Raw genomic sequence first — 26,253 nt, 5'->3', positions numbered from 1 at the left:
AAACACCAAGTAGAATTTGTCACTCTACTTGGGAGAATGAAATGGACTAAAGAGCAAGCATGCTTGCGGCAGCTATGTCTCCCAAGCACCAAATGGATTGGTCATCCATCTTTGAAAGATGTCGTAGGGTAAAAAGGGATCCTCTACCCGCTAAGTAAGAGTGAATAATGACTAAGGCTTTATCTCTTCTACATCATAGTCGAGGACGATTATGATTTCAAGAGAGAGGTAATGTCATAAAATCTAATATCTAACCAACCCAATTGATTTTCTCATATTAACCTGGTCATTTAATGTGGGAGAATAAACGGGAACAAGGGTTAGGATATAGACATGTGCTTATAGATCTATCTCAACACGGGGCCAATGGTAAAGGGGCCCAAATGAGAGATGGTATGTCAAAGAGCAAGGCTAACCAATGGCACTCAAAGACCTTAGGGTTGCTTCACTGAAGACCTCCAATAGTTAGTGTTAAAATTCCTTTGACCTTAGGTAAGCTAGGGCTGTGCTTGAGGTGGGAACCCGGACCAAGCTTAAAGTGCTTGAAGTGCTTGTCGTGCTTGATGACTAAAGGTGCTTGTCGTGCTTGCTGACTAACGTGCTTGAGGTGCTTGTCGTGCTTGTTGACTAGGGAGCTTAAGGTGCTTGTGGGAACACCACCCAAGCTTGAGGTGCTTTGTTGTGCTTGCTGACTAAGGTGCTTGGGGATAAGCTGTGTAAAAGTCAACAATGATGCCTACAAGGAGGGGGCGATCCTTACAAGAGGGGGGATGAGAGAGAACACACACACCCTCACACCAGGCAAGCTTGGTACAAAGAAAACAAAAGGGACACTTGTCAAGTTCCTCCTCATGTTTCCCTCATGGTGTACCTAAAGCCTATTGGTTGGCCACCCAAGGGGTCCAATGATAAATTAGAAGATTTAATTAATTGCTTTTGCATTTATCAAGTCCTCTCTCTCAAAGGGGAAAGGGGGACACTTGTCCCAGGACTACCCTTGTTGCTTGTAATGTCACCTGCTTGTGATTGGCTAGGCCTGGAGGGGTCCAATGAGCTTCAAGCATGAGCGACAAGGGGGGGTCGACCAAGGAAGCTAGGGGCATGCTTGAGGGGAATGCTCCCCCCCCCCCCCCCCCCCCCCCCCCCACACACACACACACACACACACACACACACACTCTGGTTGTGCATTGTGGAAAGTGCAAGAGCTCCCTCTCCTTCTCCAAGCAAGTAGAAAGGTTGAGAGCCTACACCAACACTCTTGGCTATGGAATGCAAATACAACCAAGATCCATGCTTCAATGCTTACACTTACCATCTTCTCCATATTCATTACTATGCTATTATGTATGCTAGCAAGAAGAGTGATGATAAGTGAGGAACTAATCCTTTCTCCTATGAAATGTTTCTTCTTCCTCTTCCCTACCCTCATTCCTTGCTAGCTCTCTCCACCTTTGAAGGTGTTTGAGGTCTTGGGACTGAGTTTTGGGATAGTTAATGCTTTCCATGAAGTTTATGTTATGCTCGTGATGCATGAAGCTTTCCATCTTCATTGCATCACCTAGGTCACAAGGAACACAAAGATTGTATTGTAATAAGTCTCTCTTGATGGGAGAAACTAGTATAATACAAATTCCTCTTTGGAGGCGAGACTGGCTCCACATAAATCTGGTCCTCAACTGTTGTCATGTTCTCTGAACCTCTCTCTTGCAAAAGTATTGTTCATGCCAAGTTAACTAAATGTCGTGCTTATGTTTCTACCATCAATTAAGTTCACCCGCTATGCTCACAAAGTAATTCTTGTTTAAAATGATGTTATCAGATTTTGCAATTGTTCCAGATGTAATCATAGGCTACATAGTAAGTACATTGGACACATTCAATAGTGCAATGCTAAATAGATTTACATCTTTTTCTTGTTTAAAATGATGTTTTAGATTTTGCAATTGTTCCAGATGTGATCATAGGCTACATTGTAAGTACATTGGACACATTCATCAGTGCAATGCTAAATAGATTTACAACTGGCACACAAGGTCTCCACTTTCCCTAATGATGGTCTTACTTGGGAATGCAAATATCTGCTTGGACAATTCCTCAATCTTCCTAATCCATGCCCCGTTCACTACAAGAGGCTCTTCACATTAGTGACGCTCACACAGCGACGCTCAAAAAAAAAAATTACCGGCGTCGCTATAAGCGTCGCTATGAGCGTCGCAAATTTCTTTGTAAATTTGCGACGCTCATAGCGACGCTTATAGCGACGCTCATAGCGACGCCAGCTGGGGTAAAAAAAATAACCGAGCGCGCCCAAAAACTCAGATCTCAGATCTGAGTTTTTCGGCGCCCTCAAGCAAAGAGCAGGTAACGCTCTCCCTCACTCTCTCTCTCTCTCTCTCTCTCTCTCTCTCTCTCTTTTTCTTTTACACACACACACACACACACACACACACACACGAGGAGAGGAAGGAGAGCCAGGTATGCTCCTTCCCTCTCCTCATTCTCATGTTCCCTTCCCCTCTCTCTCTCCCTCTCTCTCTCTCTCACACACACACATACACACACACACATAGTGTTTTTGAGAGAGAGAGAGAGAGAGAGAGAGAGAGAGCGAGAGAGAGTGCAAAAACGCACACACATACATAAACAAAGAATGCACACACACATTGAGAGAGAAAAAGAGAGAGAGAGCATGCATAAACAAAAAACGCACGCATTGAGAGAGGAAAAGAGAGAGAGAACATGCATAAACAAAAAACGCACACATTGAGAGAGGAAAAGAGAAAGAAAACATGCATACGATCCAAAAAAACGCACACACATTGAGAGAGAAAGAAAGAGAAACTAAGGGAGCGTCGTAGGAAACTAATTAAAATTAAAAGACCTAAAGATCTAGCCGACGAGGAGTTGAACTGAAGACCTATTATTCAAGAGAGAAATGGCATAATCAATCTATCATACTTGGCATGGGTGATAGAAAGGTTATACCATTTATCTCTTTTTATTGGCACACACATCCACACACGCGCACACACACAGGAAGAAGAGAGTTATAACGTCGTAGGAAACTATCTTAAAAGACGTTAAAGATTAGGTTATATGTAGACTTACATTAAATTAGATTTAGGTTTATTTTTAACTAGATTTACGTTTATTTAAGCTAGATTTAGATTTACGTTATATTAGATTAGATGCGGGTCTCCATAGACTGCGATGCCTGCATGAAGCGGGTGAAGAAAGCCCTCAATGGAATATAGGGTATTGCTGCCTTCACTCATGGTGGGCTCCGTCGATCCAAAAGTACTGGTGAAATGTCTTCAGAAGATAGGGAAGAAGGTGGATCTTCAGGGCGGCAAGAGTCACTACATCCCCGACACAATGACCATCTAGACAACCTCTAGTCATTAGACTTACGTTAAATTAGATTTAGCTTTATTTTTAGTTAGATTTACGTTTATTTAGATTTACGCTTATTTACGTTAGATCGAGTCCACGCAAGAATTACTTACGGTTTAGGGTTTAGAGTTAGACGAACAGTGAAAAGATCTACTGTGAAAAGATGTTAAGATGAAGTGAAGTGCTACAGCTAGAGAAGAGGCAAAGGGATTTTGTCCACTACATGCAGTATCATGTAGACGTGGGTGTCTAAATTTCTTGTACCCACAAATATAGGTATTGACCAATAAAGACGAGATTATAACCCGGTGGTTCTGATCTCCGTGCACCTCTAGACCGAGGTGTGCGGGGATTGGACATGACTAGAGAATGTGAGGTAAAGAGAGAGAGAGAGAGAGAGAGAGAGAGAGAGAGAGAGAGAGAGAGAGAGAGAGAGAGAGAGAGAGATAAAACGAAGAATGCCAATAGAATATTAAATTTGTTGTCCAGGTTATAAGTTTTTTATCCTCATTATGAGTAGCGACGAGGATGTGGGACCGTCCAACCGAAACACCTATCTCTCAACGAGGGTCTTATGTCCTTGTAATCAATGCAAGCATGCTGTGCGACGGACAAGACGTGTTTCTTTGCAGCACGTTCGCGAATTTGGCGAGTTCGATCCATCTATTATAGATCGAGTTGTTGCCAATTATAACTCGTCGGACTCTGACGCTGGCCAACAAGCAGCAATCTTGCAACCCAATAGACGTATTCGCAGGCGCTTTGGTCAAGCAGCATATGTGAGGCCACAAGATGTAGCCTCTGACAGCTCGGGGGATGATCATGCAGAGCACATTCCCAACGAGGCAATGTTTGAGCCCGAGATTGATGAAATGATCGAGACGATCATGGATTCAGAAAGGCTTATCTATGATGATATGAAAAGTGAAGCCGATACATCATTGTATAATGGAGCACGTATGTGTAGATTGAAAGCACTCCTGGTTCTTCTCAACATGCAGGCAAAGTTTGGATGGAGTGACACTAGCGTCACAGCGCTTTTCAGGTGATCTATTACAATTAGTTTACTTTAATAGAACTCTAAATGTATAATGATCTGATAGATTTTTACACGACTGTATCATATTTTTATGTTGTGTAGATTGCTGAAAGAGCACATTCTACCAGCTGACAATGTGATGCCAGATTCCCGAGATGAAGCAAGAAAGATTTTGCGAAACTTGGGGATGGATTACAATTCTATCCACGCTTGTCCTAATGACTGCATTCTTTTCAGAGGGGAATACACAGACATGGAGAAGTGTCCGAAATGTGATTCCGAAAGATATCGAGTAGATCTCCACGGGACAAAAATTCCACAAAAGGTTTTGCGACATTTTCCTTTGCTTCCTCGCATCAAGCATTTCTTCGAATGTAAGTCCATGGCCGCCCTAGCATCATGGCATGAGGAGAATAAATCTTCGGATGGTGTGCTACGAATTCCTGCAGATTGCGCAGCCTGGAAACATATAGATGGAACATGGTCGGATTTTGCCAGGGAAGCTCGAAATTTGCGCTTAGGCCTGGCTATGGATGGCGTAAATCCATTTGGTCAAAGATCAACATCTTACAGTGTATGGCCCGTTGTCATCGTCAACTACAACATTCCCCCGTGGTTGACTACGAAGAAGGGGCACCTATGGCTAAGCTTGATTGTGCCAGGGCGATATAAAGTGGGGAATATGGATGTGTATCTTCGTCCACTATTGGAAGAGCTACAACAATTGTGGATTGGCATAGAGGTGGTGGATATGAGCCGACACACAGGACGACGGAATGCTTTGATCAGAGGTATTCTAATGTGGACCATGCATGACTATCCCGGGCTAACAGAATGCTCAGGTGATCTATTGACACTCCTCTCTCAGACACTGTAAATCTTGTTTTTCCCCATAGTTGATCTATTATCATGTGTATACATGCAGGGCTTCAAACAAGCGGATACAGAGCATGTGTCACATGTGGACCTAGACTGAATGCACGTAGGGCACCCTCACTGAAGAAGCAAATCTACGAAGGTCATCAAGCGTATCTTCCGGAGAATCATGTGTTACGCGACGGCTTTTTGGGAAGAGAGCCACCAAGGATGTCTGCACAAGCATGGTTAGAGCAGAAGGAGATGTGCGATGACGGATTGCCTCCAGGGATGAAGAGACTATCTCTATGGTACGAGTTACCATACTGGCCCCAACTCGTGATCAATCACTTGCTCGATCCAATGCACATATTCAAGAATGTGGGTAATCTACTATGGGACCATTTGACCGGCAAGAAAGATACTTTGGGAGCCAGAGTTGACCTTAGAAATGTGGATCGTATGGAGCAATATTGGCCGCAAACAGCGTCTGATGGATCGATAAAACTTCCTAAAGCACCATGGATTTTCACAGGAGCCCAAGAACGCAAAGTAAAAGAGGCCATTCGATCTTTGCGGACCCCCACTGGCGTAATGCACTCGCTCCGAACGTGTTTTACTAAAGAAGGAAAGCTTACCGGTTTGAAGTCACACGATTGGCATAAAATGTGTCAGGTACGTTCATAGTGGACTTTAATATCATTGCATAAAATGTGGACTTTAATATCATTGCTGCACATACTTTACAGTTTATTTTACCGGTTGCCATTGAGGGATGTTTGTCTCTCGACATCCGTAACACAATCTACAAACTTGCAAAGCTGGTGCAATGGATCTCACAAAAGGAGATCGACGTAGACTCCATACCATTCGCCAAACTAAATGCTGCGGAGCTTGTGTGCATGTTTGAGAAACATTTTCCTACTACAATACTAACCATTCAGGTGCATCTTCTTATTCACATAGTTGATGAGGTGGAAATAGCTGGCACAGTTCATTCCAGATGGATGTTCTTCTTAGAGCGTTTCATGAAAACGCTTAAGGGATATGTGCGTCAAAAGGCACGTCCGGAGGGTAGCATGGCAGAAGGTTGGTTGGTATCAGAGTCCCTAGTGTACATTGGAGAGTGGCTAGACGGATTTGATAAATCCCGGGACACGCTATGGCGAACCATAGATGATGGATGATGAGCGTCTGATGGATGATGAGGAGTTTCTTTCTTCTTTGTCACCGCAGCAGAGACAGTGGTACGTGGAGCGTCATCGCTCTGGCGCATCATCGCGCGTTCCTACACCATCCGCATCTCCCTCTCTTTCGGAGCATTCGGCGCGCTCCGAAGCTTCGGCGTCGACGAGACGAGCGTCACACTCGTCTAGACACCGGCGCTCTAGTGGTGGCGGTGGCGGTTGTTGTGGGGATTCCGCCACCGATGCCTCCACACCGCCTCGTGTTCGACGAGGCTCTTTACCCTCCCCTTCTTTGCCCGCCCCCACACCAGCCACAGCATCGCCGTCTACGCCAGGTTTTGCACGGCTGACTGTTCCTAGAAGCTACACACCTCTACCTACTCCGCCAGGAGCCACCCCACTCGACACTCCTCGCTTCGGCGCCCAGACGCCGATGGAGACACCTGACGTCCGTACCCCCATCGACACGCCGCTAGAGACCCCTGCCGGGACACCCAGGTTCACGCGTCACCGGCCAGAGGGCTTGCCTTACTCCGTCGACATCAGCGGCGGCATCATCATGGATGATGACGGCAAGAAGGTGATCTCGCGCATGCGTGGTCTTTGCTCTCAGCTGTTTAGACACTATATACTAAACAAATGGAGTGAAGTACCAAGTGATTTAAAAAACAGAGTCATCAGCATACTTCATGATGAGTTTCCCGTTCCAACACGGGATCAGCGCTTCAATGAAGACCTGATGAAGATTCGAATGCGCGAATACTGCAAACACAAGCGTTCCGAAGTGCAAAACGCAATCAAGAATGGGTGGAATAGGCCAGATTGGCTGGCCAAAGAAGATTGGAAGAATGCGAAGAAAGCAGCGCGCGAGAATCCCGACAAGTGGAAGCAACAAAAGGATGCAGCCAGAGCGCGAGTAGAGGCAGGGAGCTCGCACCACTTGGGGAGCGGTGGATGGGCATCATTTGAGGCCGATTTTGTAAGTCTTTTCACATTGCTCTTTATGCATGTTCGATAGTTTAGGGTTTATGAGTTTTTTAGTTCTAACATAATGAAATCGTTGTATGTTTTGACAGTGGTCGATGACAGGACGTGATCCCACACCGTACGAGCGCGAGTACGCAGGCAGGAAGGGCTTAAACGCCCTGATGGACATTCTCAGTTCTCGCGGCGGCATGGTTAGTATTAAGGTTTACTCTTTTTTATTTTTTGTATTGTTTTATAAATGTCGTTATATGTTTATATTTACTGAAAACTGTCTTATTGTCTTTTTTTGCAGAATCCGACAGATACGCCGCTTGGACGCGATGAGACGTCTGATTAGACGACGTCAGTTTAGCCGTAGCTAGATAGCATTAGTTTAGGGTTTCTCATAGCTTATGTATCATGAGACGGATTTTATACGTCTTTTTGAACCATGTATATTATTACATTTGTCACCGCAATTCCTTTTGCCAATCAATTCTTTATGCCTATGATGTTGTACAATTGTCATTATTACATTTGCCAATCAATTCAGTTTGTCTATGATGTGTACAATTGTCAATTTTGCAAACAATGCGTCTTGTGGGTGACTATTTTGGGTCTATTATTTACCTTTGCACTTTTTTAAAAAAGTGAATCAAGTACAATATGGTTGATGGGTGGCAGGGCATTCAATGCCCTGCCACCAAAAAAATATTCTCTCAGGCGTCGCTATAAGCGTCGCTATTTATGGCTCTGTAGCGTCGCTATATGCGTCGCTATACTCTTCTGTGAGAGCGTCGCTATAGGCGTCGCTATGAGCGTCGCTATATAGCGACGCTCATAGCGACGCCTATAGCGACGCAGATAGCGACGCTCTCGTAGCGACGCTTTTAGCGACGGTTATAGCGACGCCGGGGGTTATAAAAACCCAGTGTATTTCCGTCGCTAAGAGCGTCACAAGAGCACATAACCTCTTGTAGTGGTTCTTCTTTGTTCTGATTTGTCCTTCATCTTCAAAGCTCTTAATTTTCTGATGAACTAGAAGTTGATGATCTTTTTTCTCAAGAACTTCCACGAAAACTACAACTGGATTTGGCTCTTCACTGCTTACAAACCATGCTCTCATTCTCTTCTTTTAAGGTGGTTCATGTAGGTGCTTGATTAGTTCTTCTCATTGATAATTTCCCTTGTTGTATTTTGTCCAGTTCCCATAGAATGTTTGATCTCCTCTATTCTCATTGTATTCTAAAATAAAGGCTTTCTTTAATTTAGAATAAGTTTCCAATTTTCTTGTTGGGTAGTGGTAATACCATTTCTTGGTTGCATCCTTCAACTTTGGAGAAAATATTATGTCCCCATTCTTCTTCTTCTATATTCTTGAGTGCAACGTACTGCTCAAAGGCTTGGATGTGTACATCGTGATCATCCTTTTTGCTTCCTTTGAATGTTGGAAAAGCAATTTTCACATCAGTAGCCTTCTCTCTTCTTCTTAGTTTGACGAAATAGTTAGTGTTTGTTTCTGAAGGCGACTCTAGTTCCTTTCCTCGTCGAGGCTTCGTCATTGATTCAGAATGCTTTGATTTATGCCTTACAAATCCATTGTCTTAGTTGATGCCTTTGACTTGCCTTTCCTGGGAGTATGTTTCGTGTTATGTGAATGAGAATGTCACTCAAATCTTACCGAATGTGTTTTTTTGGAATACTCGGAATTTTCAAAAGCTCTTTGTGGTTTAGCTTCCTTGTTGCCTTGGTCCAGTTTAGTATCTTCACCCTGAGACCCATGTTGGATTTCATCAGATTCTTGCTTTGGTTCGGTTCAAGCCCTTTGTCCACGTGGTGTAACCTGTGGGAACATTCTTTGAAATTCATGCACTTACAATGCAGTTGTTTGGAGTTTGCAAGTTTAGTTTGCATGGGAAAGCTCCAATTCAATATATATGTAATAAGAAGTTAATCTAATATAGCATGTGTTTTTGTTTTGCTACTGAATATCGATTCTCTCTCTCTCTCTCTCTCTCTCTCTCTCTCTCTCTCTCTCTCTCTCTCTCTCTCTCTCTCTCTCTCTCTTCATCTACTGCACGCCATGAGTTATGCAGATCACCATCCACCATAGGCTTCACCTATCAACTGGTATCAGAGCAGGCCCTCGATGCTCGTAGAATCACGTGGGAGCAGTCCCTTACAGAGAACGAAAGCAGCGCTGTCAACCTGCATGAAACAGAGCAAACACAACTGCAATCGGAGTCGCCTTCGCTTTCTGACCATCTTTCGACTCTAAAGCGTCTTCAACTTCTGCCTCCTCTACCCGCTGCAAGTGCATCAATCAAGCCTGCCATCTCTTGTCTCTGCTACTACACAAAAAGATTGTTTTTGCTTTGTGTTCACACCTTATTAAAGTGGCCAATTTTTAAGAAACCCCTTAAACCAGAGGGATTCACACCCTACGAGTTATGTGCTCGATGCTAGATGCTTGATGCTCAGTGCAAATGCAATTCCGTTTCAGCTATGGAATGCAATTGAGTTTCTGCTGACCCTTCCAAGCATTCTTGAAGGTTTGGTATGGATCCAGTGATATGTTAAAAGGCAATTCAACATTCTATTAACCAAGGTCGACGATCGTTATTCGCCCTCAAGCATAGCAAACAGGACCAAGATATCCTTGACATATCGAATATGGCCTCAAAGGTGGATCCAACTTCCACACCTGGAAAATAAAGTGAAGGGATATCTGATGCGGAAAAATTTGTGGAATGTCATCAAGCCGCTATCAACCGACAAATCTGGCACATCCGTTTGCAGTTACCAGAGCATTATCTGCCGAGCAACAACGCAAGGACGAGCAAGCATTAGGTATAATTCTGACATCTCTCGAATATGATTTTATTCATTATCTGGATGACATGCAATCTGCCAGCGTTGCCTGGATACAATTAGAGAAGGTTTTTGGTGCTAAAGCTAAATATTCAGTGATGAGTCTAAAGATAGAATTGTACTCTCTTGCTATGCGTGCCGATGAAAATATTACATCTTAAGTTAACAGGTTGAAGAGTATTAAAACTCGACTTGTTTATGTCGAAGCCCCCGGGGGATTCACCATGGAAAAATTATCGCACCACGTAAGTGCAGGGGAGGGGGGTTCCTTTACAAGTTACATAAGCGTATAAATTAGGGGTAGGCCCTCAATACTTTATCTCCCAAGCTTAAAAATAAGGGAGGGGGTATCATATTTGGGGGGGGGACGGGCGGGGGGTGGGGGAGTGAGATAAGGAGAAAATGAGAGGAAGTTTTTGTGTTTCAAAATCATGGCTTCCCAAAAGAGTCTGCCCATGAATGTGTGAGTCAATAGCTACAAAGATACATGCAAGAACTAATAAATTGCTTTGTATCAATTGCTTGTTTTGTGATTATAGTTCATTTTTTGAGGGATGAAAGCTATAAAGAGTTTGTATAGATACAAATTTACACGGAGAACCTAACACAACTTTATAACCATGTTTTTTGAGTAATTTAGATGGGTCAAAATTGGAAGAGTAGCTAGAGTGCTGACTGACGAGCACATAATTTGAAAGTGCAACTAAGACACATTGAGGGTACATCTAGTTATCAACAAAAGTGGTTCCATAGTATGTTGCCAATCACTATGCTACACGCTCTTTGACTAGTTTTACTTAGTTAGATCATGTGAGACCTAAATTTTATATGTAAGATAGGGGTATGATAGTTTTATGCATTTATTATCGTATAAGCGTAGAAAGGGGGGTCATATTCCCTAATATGAGTCATATATAGGGGTTTTATCAAAGTTGTCCGATGGCAGGTGGCGTCCCGTTTTGTATATAGAGTGAATCCCCCGGATCGAAGCCCCAATACCATAAGAAGATCTCATAGCCGTTTTGTTAAAAAGTTTGCATGACAGATTTCATCAGATTGTTACTGTTTTAAAGGAGAAAGATCTGCTGCCCTCCTTGGATGGTATCATCAATTCTTTGCAGGAAGAAGAACGCAGGGTACCTAGTACCAACTCTACAATTTTTCCCAGTGCATACACAGTCTCCAATGCAGTATCCCCCATTAATTCTTATAATACTTCGAGTGCCTATGCAGTCACAAATTGTGTTGCTACCTCAACTTCATCTCGACCATTCAGTGGAACCAGATCTTGTGCCATTTGTGGGCGTAACAATCATCAGACAAAAGACTATTTCAAGAAGAATCCTTGTGTTCACTGTGGTAAAACAAATCATTCGTCAAATAGATGCTTTCAAAAAGGTAAAAATCAAATTCATATGATTGAGGGAGACACTGAACCTGCAATATATTCTGTTGACAATGACGTTCTTTAGTTTTTAGTCAAAATAAATTGGACGGGCTCTAGACACTGCCACACATGAGTGGTAAGACCTCCCAAATTATCAGTTTTTGTTCTCAAGTCCTATTTTTGTTCCTGCTTCTCATGAGGTTATTGGGTACTCCTGAAACCCAAGGTTTAGAAGTGAACCAAAAACTCCATTTTTGGTAGCTAAATATTTGGCCTACACCCTATCTGTTCAAGGGGGGTTTACTTACATAGCACCAGGTTATGGATACACCAGAAATCCTTGGTTGTGAGAGAACCTAAAACTCACGGTTGACGAGTACACCAAAAAACTCGAGGTATCATGAGTTGCTTGTCTAGTTTAGGCTCGAGGGGGGGATTGTTCGGTTCAAGCCCTTTGTCCACGTGGTGTAACCCGTGGGAACAGTCTTTGAAATCCATGCACTTACACTTCAATTGAGTTTGCAAGTTTAGTTTGCATGGGAAAGCTCCAATTCAACATATATGTAATAAGAAGTTAATCTAATATAGCATGTCCTTTTGTTTTGCTACTGAATATCGACTCTCTCTCTCTCTCTCTCTCTCTCTCTCTCTCTCGTTTCATCTACTGCACGCCATGAGTTCTGCAGATCACCATCCGCCATAGGCTTCACCTATCAGCTTTGACCCTTCTACAACGGTACTTAACTAATTTTCCTCTTTAGCAAATGCCTTGGTTGTTCTCTGACCTCTTGCTAGAGCTTCACGACTCTTCTAGATATAGAGTTAGTGTTCGTTAACAGGAAATTTGAATACCATTTGAACTGGTAAGATCTGAGAGTGATCAAGAGTCTCAACTATTATATGGACAGATTATCAGATAAGGCAATGATTCACCTTCAGAGTAAACATATTTAGATGAGTCAACCATCAGACATTGGACGAGTGAAACTCACATGACAAAAAGCATGGAATACCAGAATAGACTAACTGTATGAGCACAATAACTGGATGAATTCAGATTTTAAAGTCACTAAATAGAACACAACTCAAAACATGATTCGGATTACAATGATGATAATATCAGAATACAAACTGACTTAGACTCAAAGACTCAGACTCTTACTAGGCTCTCTCTCAAGTAGTAATCAATGATACAATGGATAGGAGACTCTAAATGGGATTGATTGACAACTCAGGATCAAGATCTAGCTCAAATGGTACAAATGACACACAATCCCCTCAATTGAGATTAGTGACCCCTATTTATAGGCATTGCCTCTCGAGCTCTGACTGTTCCTCCCTACGTATAGTATTGAACTGCCACAGTGCTCGTTGCTCATTGCCACATCTGGTAGAACATTCCTTTTCTAAGGCTGGATACACACCAAAAATGCACATGCCCATCTCACAATGGGATGGGCGGGCTATTTTTATTTTATGTATTACATTCAAGGCTCCATTTCAACGAGCTCTTGTTAGCTGATTGTTCGACTACTACTTTTCACGCGTGGGTCCGTGGCTCAACTCCTGCCCATCTTTGGACAGGCGGTCTGTAAGCAGCCTAACAAAGGCGTTTCTGGCGTTTGGTTAACAACAAACCTACTACGATGGTCTGCGAGAAATGCAAGTTTGTCAAATTCCTGCTGTGTGTGCTAGTATTTTGAGAGAGAGAGAGAGAGAGAGAGAGAGAGAGAGAAAAGGACTCAAAGACTGTCTTCCTCAAAGAAATCCTCCCCGTCCATGAAAACCAACTACAAAACATTATGGGTGTGATGGTCAAGACACAGTCATGAGCTAAGTCGAGTGCTGCAGACTGAGAAAGTGTCTTCCAGATGATCATCCCACTTAAAGGAAGAAAAGTTGCCTGTGGCCAGGGTGACATCAAACTTTATGTGATTTGAGGGTGTATGTGTACACGCACGCCTGTGCGTGCCCCCCCCCCCCCCCCCCCCCCCCCCCCCCCCCCCCCCCCACCCACACACACACACACACACACACACACACACACACACACATATATATATATATATATAGAGAGAGAGAGAGAGAGAGAGAGAGAGAGAGAGAGAGAGATGATATTAACGTCTAAAAAAAGCCAAAGTGACCTATGAGACCAAAAGGTTACAAGTGGTGAATCTGATACAATGTCTGAGTACAAAAGAGAGTGCAAAGGGACTAAAAAGGAAGAGAGAGAGAGAGAGAGAGAGAGAGAGAGAGAGAGAGAGAGAGAGAGAGAGAGAGAATCTTTCAAAGTATGAAGCGAACATCAATTATTCAAAAAATTTAGAAGGTAGGAGGCAATCTATGTTACATCAGAGTAAAAAGCAGGATATGAGGCAGGATGGATAGTATTATCAAGAACGTTTCTCTAGATCATACAATGACAGATATGGATGTGTACTCACATGCTATTAGGACTCTAGGAGTACACAAGTCTCCTTCTAGCTCATTTAAGATACTCGAAGAGACCTACATGCATCCTATGCTAAAGACAACACCAAATGTCGTACATGAGATTAGGAGCATGATAATGAAGCTGGACTAAATTGTAATGTAATTGACCTAGCAAGCAGCTTCATCCTACACTAAAGATAGTGTAAGCTCTCATACATGAGGATTATTGTAAACTTTCATACATGAGATTAGGAGCAAGATATCGAAGTTGGGCTAGTGGGGATGTCGTGGTATTTAGTCAATACTACGCATGATGGAGCTGATTGTTATATTGTCTTGTGGGTGACTACCATGGGTCTATACCTTGCACTTTCCTTCAAGGGTGAATCTGAGCTTATCCTGGATTCATCTAGGTATATCGAAGTTGGGCTAGTTCATAATGTTCTTGAGGAGCAGGTTTTAAGTTTGATTAAGGCATTCAGAGAGGACGGTGACACAAAAACAGGGGCATAGAGAGAGAGAGAGAGAGAGAGAGAGAGAGAGAGAGAGAGAGAGAGAGAGAGAGAGAGAGAGACAAGGCAAGTCCCACGAGCAAGCTCTACACAAGAGGTGCAACTTGCTCTTCAATACAAGATGCCAATGAGAGGGTGCCTCGGCCTTCACACTCAAGGCTGCCCAACACACGTCCTCCCACGAACCTGTAAAATGGGGAATAGGATAGCGGCAAACCTACAATAGGGTGCCCTCATAAAATTGGCCCACAATGCAAATAACGGACAAAAAATGGACACCACTCAAGTCGGTACGCAACTCACAAGGCTGGGTAGTGTCACAAGATGGGCACCACGTGCCAATAGAAAAGAACAGATTGAGCTGACTTTTAGCACTTTAATAACAACTGAACTGAGAGAGAGAGAGAGAGACGACACGCGACACGGAGTGGCGGAATTCCACCTCAGAGAGTATTGGCCATAAACCTTGGCTCCCCTTTCGATATTTCTTTATATTGCATCGACATAGTACAAGCCGATACTCTAGACTTTGCACCTTCTCCAGAAAATGCCCGACAATGAGCCCTAACCTCATATTTAAAGGCCCTTGGCCTGAAAAGCAGTTACAGTGAAAAGCCTTCAAAACTCAAAAGCTTCTGGTCCAAAAGCAATGCCAAAAAGCTGCTAGTGCGTTTTGCGGAATTCCATACAATTGCCACGTCAGCAGCCAGTGCAAAATGTGGAGCGTCCGTACAACTGCCACGTCATCAGTTTTTATGCGTGTGTGTGTGTGGGGTCCTGCTTTATTTTACTTCCTTTATGTCACTGGGGCCCCGTCGGACGGGGTCCCCATAAGTTTGTAGGACTTCTTCTTTGTTACTTATTCTTCTTAGGGTTTAGGCCCCTCGGCCAGGATCTGCAAGTTGGCTCCATTCTTTAGGGCTTTGACACGTAAGCAGTTTATGACATCCCACCTTCTTGAAAGAAAGTAATCGTCCGCGATTACAACATATCTGCAGAACAACTCAAGTTAGCTCAAAAATTTTCCGAGGGACAATCCGAGGGACAATCTGTTTGCTCTTTTTTTTGTTAAGTAGTTGGCTTCTCCTTTCGGCTCTTTTGATCAAGGAGTTGACTTTACCTTTCGTCCAGATCGAAACTCTTGATATTCTGACGTAGTAAAATTAGCCATCACTCCCAGACCGCATAGATCTTCCACGGGTGTCTTCCAGGCAATCTCATCCAATTAGGAATATTCAGTGGTTGGCACACCCAGACCGCATAGATCTTCCATAGATCTTCCAGGCAATCTCATCCAATTAGGAATATTCAGTGGTTTGCACATCACAATGCAACACAAATGCTCACATATGTATGTTACAAGACACAACAAACAATGCCGCTGAGCACTCCCCCGAGATAAACGGTCTACAGTATGAAGCTACTCAACGACTACCTTGTCACTCCCCCCGCAAATAACTTAAAAAGGTCCGGGCCATGAGCTCAGAGGTCTGTACAAGCAAACGCTCCCCAGACCGCAGTCTGCGTCGCTTGGAGGTTTAAGCATAAAACCAAACGCTCCCCAGGCATCGGCCTGCGTCGTTCGGAAGTTTTCTAGCATACAACGGAACGTTCCCCAGACATCGGCCTGCGTTGTTCTGAGGTTTTCAAAACATACAATGAAATGCTCCGCGAGCATCGGCCTGCGTCGTTCCGAGGTTCAAACAATACCAAAACAGTATTTCTCACTTCTCCACCCGGGAGTAAAATCACCAATCATTGAGACCAATATTAAAACCAGAGTCAAACAATTCAAATTGGCACCAAGAAAGGTTTAAAACAGATAGCATTCATTTCAAACAAACTTGAAACAATACTTTCTCAAACAATGTTCAAAAGTATCTAACTAGAAAACAACTAGAGAGGTCATTTAGGGCTTTGTTCGGACAACCGAACTTTGAGGATAACTGGCTTGCCCTTCTGCATCATGGTGATGGTTCGGTTTTGAACATGGAGAGTTGCATCATTCTTGTCGTGCCAGGGCATGCCGAAGAGAACGTCGCAATTGCCCAACTTCATAATGTGGAAATCGGCTTTTCCATGATAACCGTGTATAGTCACTGGAAGAGCACCAATGAGCGGTACCACTTTCTGAGTTTGCCCCGTGGCTAGCTCAAATTTTCTCCACCCTCTGCATCACAATCAAAGTGCATTTGTTTCAAGAATTTTGGATGGATGAAGTTCTCCATAGCTCCGGGGTCAAAGAAATTAAGGGCTTTCAAGCTGTTGACTTTTCCATAAACTCTGTATAATTCATTAAAAACTCTCGCGGTATATACCATAAATATCGGATACTAGTCCAATAGCAGGTCTAGCCCTTTTGGCCGGAGGTGGCCCCGGGGATCTGTCTGACGTGAGAGCAGAAGGTTGCACTGAGGACGTCGAGGCTCGCTCAGGACATGTATTGGACGTATGCCCTGTTTGGAAACATTCGAAGCATCGGCCTTCTCGTAACAAGGCATCTCGTTGACGGTGTGTCAGACAAGGCCGTACGAGATTCTCGAGAATTTGTTCGTTGTTGCCGGGAGTTCTGGTTAGTGGCTGGAGGTTCTTCTGTGGTAAACTCCAACTTTCCCTTCATGAGCTTGTAGCCGACCGCGGCATGGTCCATAAGCTCTTGCATGGTAGAGACTTGCTTGGAGAGACAATATTCTTGCAATGGTGATGGTAGTCCAATGGTGTAGTGCTCACACTAGTTCTCCAAGGAAATGAACTTAAAGAAGGACACCGGAAGGTACACGTCGAGAAACCTTTGGATATACTCGTCAATGGTGGCAAGCATTTTTAAGTTGCCCCACTTTGCCAAAATCCGGACTTCAAACATCGAAGTCATGTAACTACGGTGCAAAAACAGTCTTGAAGCTTGCCGGGTCCTTGGAGCATGTGGTTGTGTCGCAATTGAACTCCACCATTGCATAGCATTATCTTTAAGAAATCCCACTGCTCGAGAAATCTTGGATTCTTCTGTATAGTTCCCGAAAGCATAGATGTTGTGGAATGCTGTAGGAACTGCAATGCTTTTTTGCGATCTTTCACCTCGGAAAAAGTGAAAAATTTGATTGTCGTGCCGCTATCTTTGAAATCTTTGGGTTGGTTAGGCGCATATCCCGAGTATGGATAATAAGGGTATCCATATGGGCTCCAACCATTGTAGTCTGGTGGCGATGGCGGTGGTGGTGGTGGTGGTGGAGGTGGGGGCAATGGCGGTGGCAAAGGCGGTTGCACTAGATCAAGGTCATATGGCTGCACCATATTCCTGAAAACTCCCGTGATTGGAACAGACGGCTGAGAAGGTTGTCGGTTGGAAGCTCTCGTACTTTCTGATGCCGGAGGAGGAGGTACCACTTGGGGCATCAGAGGGGGTAACATGTAGTTCAAAAATTGTTGAAAACTTTGCAGCATCGAAAGATTTTGATGAGGATGCCGCGAAAGAATGTCGTGAAGCTCATTGAGCAGAAATTGCAAATAATCTGCTAAATCCATGAATTCCTTGTCTTGGGTTCTTTATGACTTATGCCCTGTAAGAGAGAGCGATGAAGATGGAAGCGCGCTCGATGCGCGATGACGTAAGGGTGGGAGTGGCTAATAAATCCGGGGTCAGGACCGGAAGATACTTCAAGTAAAACTCCAATAGCGTTGTCTGCTCTTTTGTAGGACCGGTATGCTTTCAAAAAAGCGCACGCCTGATGCTCTGATACCATTGTCACAAGACGGGCACCATGTGCCAATAGAAAAGAACAGACTGAATAGACTTTTAGCACTTCAATAACAACTGGAGAGAGAGAGAGAGAGAGAGAGAGAGAGAGAGAGAGAGAGAGAGAGAGAGAGAGAGTGGCGGAATTCCACCCCAGAGAGTATTGGCCCCAAACCTTAGCACCCCTTTCGGTATTTCATTATATTGCATCGACACAGTACAAGCCGGTACTCCAGACTTTGCACCTTCTCCAGGAAGCATGCCAGAGAATGAGCCCTAACCTCATATTTAAAGGCCCTTGGCTTGAAAAACAGTTACAATGAAAACCCTTTAAAACTCAAAAGCTTATGGTCCAAAAGCAATGCCAAAAAGCCGCTAACACGTTTTGTGAAATTCCGTACAACTACCACGTCAGCAACCAGCGCAAAACACGGAGCGTCCGTACAGTTGCCATGTCATCAATTTTTGTGTGTGTGTGTGGGTGTGTGTGGTCATGCTTTATTTTACTTTCTTTATGTCACTGGGGCCCCATCGGACAGGGTCCCCATAAGTTGGTAGGACTTCTTCTTCTGTTACTTGTTCTTCTTAGGGTTTAGGCTCCTTGGCCAGGATCTGCAAGTTGGCTTCATTCTTCAGGGCTTTGACACGTCAGCAGTTTGTGACAGTACAACTCCAAAGAAGCTATATCTCCTTAGATCTAGTCACAAACTTGGGAGATGACCCTTAACACTCATGTGACACCCCCTCTCATATCCTATTTGCACGGGCAAGGAATCTCTTATAGGGAACATGATAGTGAGACTCAATGAGAAGAGCAAGAGTCCGGACAAGAATGTGACGATAAAGTAGAGGAAATTGACCGAGAAGCCAAAGATAACCATGCTGATCAAGATGAAGTACAAGATGAAGAAACGCAGGATGAAGATGATAAGTTAAGAGGGTCCACATAGAAAACCTGCAGAAGAAGGTGTCTAACAGAGAATCTTGATCCCAACTTGGCTAGTGTAGATTTCAATCGGCAGTAGAAGTCCAAGCCTATACAAATTGACTTTCTTTATTTTTTGAATGGTTGAGTGTCACCAACCCTAGACTAAAGTCCACAATGAAGGTTACAACAAGGCTGAAAGCTGAAAAGCATTCTCACACTCCCTTCTTACCAGAGAACAATCAAAGGAAGATGGAGTGGCAAGTGAGCAAACCTCATGAAGATTTTGGGACGTTCAATGACTCGCAAGGGACATAACTCAAGAAGGAAACACTGTCAATGTGTTATTTTCGAGGATGAGGACTTAATTCTAGTTCTAGTGACGAAGAAGAGAGGCGGCCTCAGAAAAGAAAGCATCAAAGAAGAGAGTCCTAGAGGTGTAGAAGGCGCTATGACAATTTAGAAGAGGAAGAAGACTTCGGTGTTGGATCTTCTAACTTTGGCTCTACCTTTAGATGAAAGCGGAGCCACATACTTTGGGTTGACCAAGTATGATGATTTGAGCCATGAAAGGGCAAGAAAGCATTCAAGGATGGCGGACAAAGTGTTAAGCTCTATTTTTTTTCCAAACTAAGCATTGCCTTTTATCCAACAATTTGACACTGCTTTCAAGAGAGGCAATTTCACAAAGGCTTCCAAGGTCGGAAAGTAGCCTCCCACCTTAAGAGGAATGCATTGATGTGGTGATCAGCTCTTCGATTGCACAACAAAGCACCTCGCAATAGGGTCCGGTTAATAGATTGTTCTCATCTGAAGATTCATGCGAGTACGGCACGCCTCGGCTTACTCAAGCGGAGCTTGAAGAGATGGAACATCGGAGATTGGTTTATGATGTGACAAAGTTAATGATAAATTTTGCGAAGGACCCTAAACTTGCAAATTTTTGACCCAGACCGCCTTCGAAGAGGTGCACTCACAGCAGCGGCAAACCACGGAGCCACCCCTCAAACCAGCGCTCAAACAACCTCCTACTCCGAGGATGTTTACTGTAACCGGCCCGTAGGGCGGTAGGCGTTGGCTTTCACCCGATATTCTTTACTTTAGACACCCACACAGAGCACTTCGCAAAGAGAACCTGCGACGGGAATTAACACTTGAATACACACAGCTCGAAAGCTAGAATGCTCCGAGCAGACATCGACAACCTGTAGGCCCCAAAATTGGCGCCCCTTTCGGTATTTCTTTATTCTTTAGGAGGGTAAATTACAAGGTAAGGTCCTGGGAATCCTTCACGTGTATCCACCTAGATACCATTTGATTTGGCCAAATTTCGGCAGCATAACAGCCCCAAAACTTGCGCAAAACCAATTCCCCTGCTAGAACTCACTTGCACTGGCGTATACCCTCTGATTCCTGCCCAAAAACATTCAGCACGCGGTATTTACTGGTTTTTGCCCTGTTTTCAGCCCCAAACAGTCCCCTAACTGTCCTCTGCCAGTGGGGCACGATTCCCAAGTGTCCTGGCGTCCGTATGGCTGAAAAACAGTCAAATTACAGCGCATACACAGCGCTGATTTTGCACCTGTACGGTGAGGTTATGACCCTCACCAGTGTCTGCTTTGGAGCAGCAGCTAGCTACCCCTGTTCCTGCTCAAGGAGGCTCTTGCCTCAGCACAAAAGCATGAACCCACACAACTGTACATCAGTCAAATGAATAGCCCTCTTGTGGGGCATCACATAACTGCACGTAGGGGAGAGAGAGAGCAGTGTGTAGGGTGCAGGGCATCACTCCTAGCACCACACTGTACATGAGAGGGAAAGGAAGCACTCCATAGCTCTTAACCTGTGACAGATTGCATAATGAGGCCTTCCCGGCTTAAAAATTCAGTGCCCATTTTTCTGGAAGAGGCAAGTGCATGAAAATGTGACACTTGGCGCATTTACAAGCATTTTCCCGTTTCAGGTTCGCCGCTTAAAAATATCCCAACCGACGCGTCAGTTGACTTCGCTGCAGAGTTGTAAAATGTTCCCTTAGTCATACCGGAGGTAATGACGCGAAATGTGTTCGTTGGGCTCCCACTGGTCTTCTGACCATCTATCCTCATTGGGACCGCATCCAAAAGTGCAATGTGGCCCAACTGTCGGATACTTTTTGTTGGTAGTCCCACCTTGACTTTACGCCTTAATTGAGTTCACTTCCTAGTATCCACCAACTTGCTAAGTGCGACGGGGGGACCTATATGATCTTGCTCTGAGCCTAGACATCCTCTTACCATACGAATTCCAGTGCCGACCACTTCCCGTCTGCGGGTGAATCTACCGTTCACATTGGCCATACAATGTCCGACCATTTGCTACTTCAAAAAGAGGGTCTCAAAACAAATAAAATAAACCCCATTGGAAAGAAACCAACAACCAAGGTTAGCAGTTGCCACATCTCTGTGACATGGTTAATAACTGCCACGTCCTCATGACATACCCCCCTCTTGAAATCGCAAACGTCCTCGATTGCATACCATAAATACATGCCACTGATGATCTTGTGCTATCAACACTCTCTTAGCATCGCATGTATCCGCAAGAAAGGTCGTAACATACATAGATACAAATGACTTAATGAGGCCTTCATACTTTTGCCATTTCCATCTATGGCACTGAATTCATATGTACATTTGATGTACTAGCTCTATCATTACCCCTCCTTTGCACACGTTGGGTTGGGGCATAAGTAGGCTGTAACCCAAAGGCTTCAAGGTAAAGCTGCAATACATTTGGTGACTCTGACAATTCATACTCTTCCATCCACTTTGCATCCATAGGCGGATAGTTCTTGAACTTCACCAAATAGCGTCTTGCAACTTGTCCTTTAACTTTTCTGTCCTTATGTGCCAAAACTTGCTCAGGTACCAGGATCTCATCAAGTTCCTCAACTTCTGGCTGATCCTCAACTGGCATATCTTCTGGCACATCACCCACGAAGGGTCTTAGAAGACTCACGTGAAAGGCATTATGAATCTTCCATGCATCAGGCAATTTCAACCTGTAAGCCACATCGCTGATCTTGTCAAGCACTTGAAAAGGCCCATAGTAACGCATGCTGAGCTTAGGAAACAACTGTTCCTTGCCCTTCATCTTCTTTAACCTTGCCTTTTCGAACCTTAAGAGTACCCAATCACCAGGTGATAACAGCAATTCACGACGGTGACGATCAGCAGCCTTTTTCTGCTTTGCCTGAGTCTTCTCCAAGGCAACTTTAATCTTCTTATACATCTCATCCATGTTCTCAACATATCGATCTGCCTCAAAGATCTTGTCCTTTGTATGCAAAATGGGAGGAACCTTTTTGCCGCCTTCAACAATCTCAAAAGGTGCTTTGCCAGTAGACGAATGCACCGTATTATTGTACGCATATTCAAGCATAGGCAAATACTGTTCCCACTTGCCCTTATTATCTGACACATAACATTTCAGCAGATCTAAGACTGTAGAATTAGCCTCTTCTGACTGTCCATTAGTTTGTGGATGAAACGAAGACGAAAACTTGAGCGTAGTGCCCATGTTCTCAAACAATCCTCTCCAGAATAAACTGATCATGCAAGGATCACGATCACTGATAATCGATTGTGGCATACCATGGTACTTAAACACATTGTACATGAACAAGCATGCCATCTGATCAGATTTTATCTTCTTCCTAACAGGGATAAAATGGGTGTGCTTGCTGAATCTGCAGATAATGGTCCATATACCATCATTCCCTGTTGGCGTCCTTGGAAGATCAAAGATAAAGTCCATAGCAATGCTTTCCCATGGCTTATCCGGAATCGGCAGTGGTTGTAACAACCCTGGTGCCTTTTGCCTGTCAAACTTGACCTTTTGACAAACTATGCATGCTCGCTTAAAGGCATCCACATCTCTCCTCAAGGTAGGCCAATAGAAGAACGTCTCTACCGCTTTAACTGTTGCATCAATGCCACGATGCCCTGCATACGGTGGGACATGACTCTCTTCCATGACCTTATGTCGCAGTGGCCTAGTGACACAAAGTCTGCCATGCATCATCATAAAACCATCTCTGAGGAGGTAGTGCTCGTGATGTTGCCCCTCTTGTAACTGTTCAAAGATCCTTGCAAAATCTTCATCAGCAGTATACTGTTCCTTCATGTCATCTAACTCATGATGATAAGGAATTGACACAACTGAAATTTGTGGCTTTCTTGATAACGCATCAGCCACAACATTCTTCTTGCCTTCCACATGCTTAATCTGAAAGTGGAACATGGAAAGAATGTTTGCCCATCGCATATGCTTTTCGGATAACTTTGACTGTGTCAAGAAGTATCGCAAGGTCTGATGATTTGTTTGGACAACAAAATCAGCACCTAAGAGGTAGTGCTTCCAGCTAGAAAGTGTATGAATCACGGCCAAGAGCTCTTTCTCATAGACTTGCATAGTCCTCTCTGGCCCTTGCAAAATTCGGCTTTCATAAGCTACTACCCGTCCATCTTGCATTAGCACTGCTCCGATGCTACTGCCACACGCGTCACATTGGACCACAAATGACTTCCTGAGATCTGGCAAAACAATAACTGGATATGAAGTCAACTTTTCCTTTAAGAGACTAAAAGCTGAAATCTCTTTTTGGGTCCATCTGAAAGTGACCTCTTTCTTTTGCAATGCGTGAAGAGGCGATGCTATCTCTGCAAAATTTCTGATAAACCTTCTATAGTAGGAACACAATCCCAAGAAGCTTTTGACATCGTGCACAGTCTTTAAGTCTGGCCATGTCTTGATAGCTTCGACCTTTGCGGGATCCATTCTAACACCATCCTTTGAAACTATGTGGCCCAGAAAGTGGATCTCTTCGAGGAAGAATTCACTTTTCTTAGGATTGACAAGTAACCTGTGACTGCGCAGCTCTTCGAACACAATGGTCAAGTGATGCCTATGCTCCTCTTCATTCTTCGAATACACTATCATGTCATCAAAGAACGTTCCAACAAACTGTTGATGCGAGCGGAAAATCCGGTCCATCATTCTGTTGAACGTGGCAGGAGCATTTGTTAGCCCAAACGGCATCACTAGAAACTCATAAAGACCAAATGTCATTCTAAATGCAGTCTTGTGCACATCCTCTGGCCTTATACGAATCTGATGGTACCCACTCGTAAGGTCTATCCTGCTGAAAATTGAAGCACCCTCTAAACGATCGAGAATATCATCAATGCGAGGAATAGGGAACCTATTCTTGATGGTATTCTTATTCAACGCACGGTAATCAATACACATGCGCCATGAGCCATCCTTCTTCTGCACTAGGAGCACTTGGGAGCAAAAGGGTGAAGAACTAGGCTGAATCAGCCCCTTCTCTAATAACTCCTTAACCTGGCCCATAATCTCTTTCTGCTGCGCCGCACTAACCCTGTAGGGAGGTCTATTTGGTGGGCTACACCCTGGCACCAAATCTATCCGATGGTCCTCAGGTCTCTCTGGCGGCAATTGCGACGGTAATGAATCAGAAAAACAGTCACTAAACTTTTGCAAAAATGCTGACCTTTCTTTATCTAACACAGATAAATTTGACTGATCACTATCTGAGACATCACGTGCAAAAATCAAGTACACAGAAAGATGATTCTTTATTACAGAAGTGATAGCAGAAGCAGATACAATAGGGACTGACTCTCCTTTAAGCTTTACATCCAAGATGTGAGTTTTGCCCCTATGCTGTACAGTGATCTTTTTGTTGTAGGCATCCAAGACTCCATGCACTCAAAACATCCACGGGATCCCCAACAAGGCGTCACAACCTTCCAGCGGCATGATGTAAAACTCTTCAGTGTCCACATACGACTGAATATGCAGATGCAGTTTTCCAATGATGGGAGTAACACACTCTGAGTGGCCAGGACATGCCAACCCTGCCTTTGCTGTGTACCCCATCTCTTCAGCTCGGATGCCCAGCTTCATAGCTAATTCTGGTGAGATAAAGTTGGCTTTGGCACCTGGATCAAAGAAGATGAGTGTCGTCTGATCCCTAACTTTACCCCATGTCCTGCATAACTCACCGGCATCTGTACTGGGTCTGTCACCCACCATGTTTGGCACTAAACCTGCCGTGGGTTTAGGCTTCTTGCCTTTCTGGTCTTCTTTATCCTCTGAGTCAGCTGGTCTTTTCCTTTGTGGACAATAACTCTTCAGTGTCCACATACGACTGAATATGCAGATGCAGTTTTCCAATGATGGGAGTAACACACTCTGAGTGGCCAGGACATGCCAACCCTGCCTCTGCTGTGTACCCCATCTCTTCAGCTCGGATGCCCAGCTTCATAGCTAATTCTGGTGAGATAAAGTTGGCTTTGGCACCTGGATCAAAAAAGATGAGTGCCGTCTGATCCCTAACTTTACCCCATGCCCTTCATAACTCACTGGCATCTGTGCTGGGCCTGTCACCCACCATGTCTGGCACTAAACCTGCCGTGGGTTTAGGCTTCTTGCCTTTCTGGTCTTCTTTATCCTCTGAGTCAGCTGGTCTTTTCCTTTGTGGACAATTGATAGAAAAGTGACCAGGCTGCTCGCATATAAAGCATTTGTTCTCAGCCATTAGGACCTTCTTTTCCTCGAGCGACTTGCGCACAAAAGGCTTCCTTTTTTGTTTCTTTGCCTGCGCTCCAGAAGTCCCGGCTGAATCCTTGTCTTTGGTGGCCTTTTCTGACCCCTGTGACGCATCAGGAGCCGTTTTTACAAAGAGCTTCTTCGCTGAATTTTTCTTTTGCTGCCCTCCTTTGTCACTGCTCGGAAATCCACTTTCCTCTCTTTTCAACAAGGCAAGACCAGTGTTCGCAACTTCCATAAGCTGAGTAAGGGTAGCCACTCTGTTCTTTGTACAGTAATCGCGAAGCCCTTTAGGCAGCCCACAACAATACTTCTCTATCTGCTCTGTCAATGG

At 44.2% G+C, this 26,253-nt stretch overlaps 1 protein-coding gene across 1 annotated transcript in view; it reads left to right on the top strand.

The window, feature by feature from the left end:
* The first annotated feature begins 13,206 nt into the window (after positions 1–13,206).
* The window catches only part of LOC147420561 (postsynaptic protein-like protein), a 65,878-nt gene continuing 52,831 nt past the window's right edge, over positions 13,207–26,253 (top strand). Inside the window, exon 1 of the mRNA XM_086504159.1 lies at positions 13,207–13,363. Coding sequence (XP_086360285.1) covers positions 13,348–13,363 — 16 coding nt within the window. The 5' untranslated portion in view covers positions 13,207–13,347. The remainder of the gene's footprint in view (positions 13,364–26,253) is intronic.

The sequence above is a fragment of the Adiantum capillus-veneris genome, chromosome 28 (assembly GCF_014529385.1).
Source record: "Adiantum capillus-veneris isolate H3 chromosome 28, ASM1452938v2, whole genome shotgun sequence".
NCBI classification, from domain to species: Eukaryota; Viridiplantae; Streptophyta; class Polypodiopsida; order Polypodiales; family Pteridaceae; genus Adiantum; species Adiantum capillus-veneris.
Note: the sequence above shows the minus strand (reverse complement) of the source record. Positions and strands in the feature narration are given on the sequence as shown.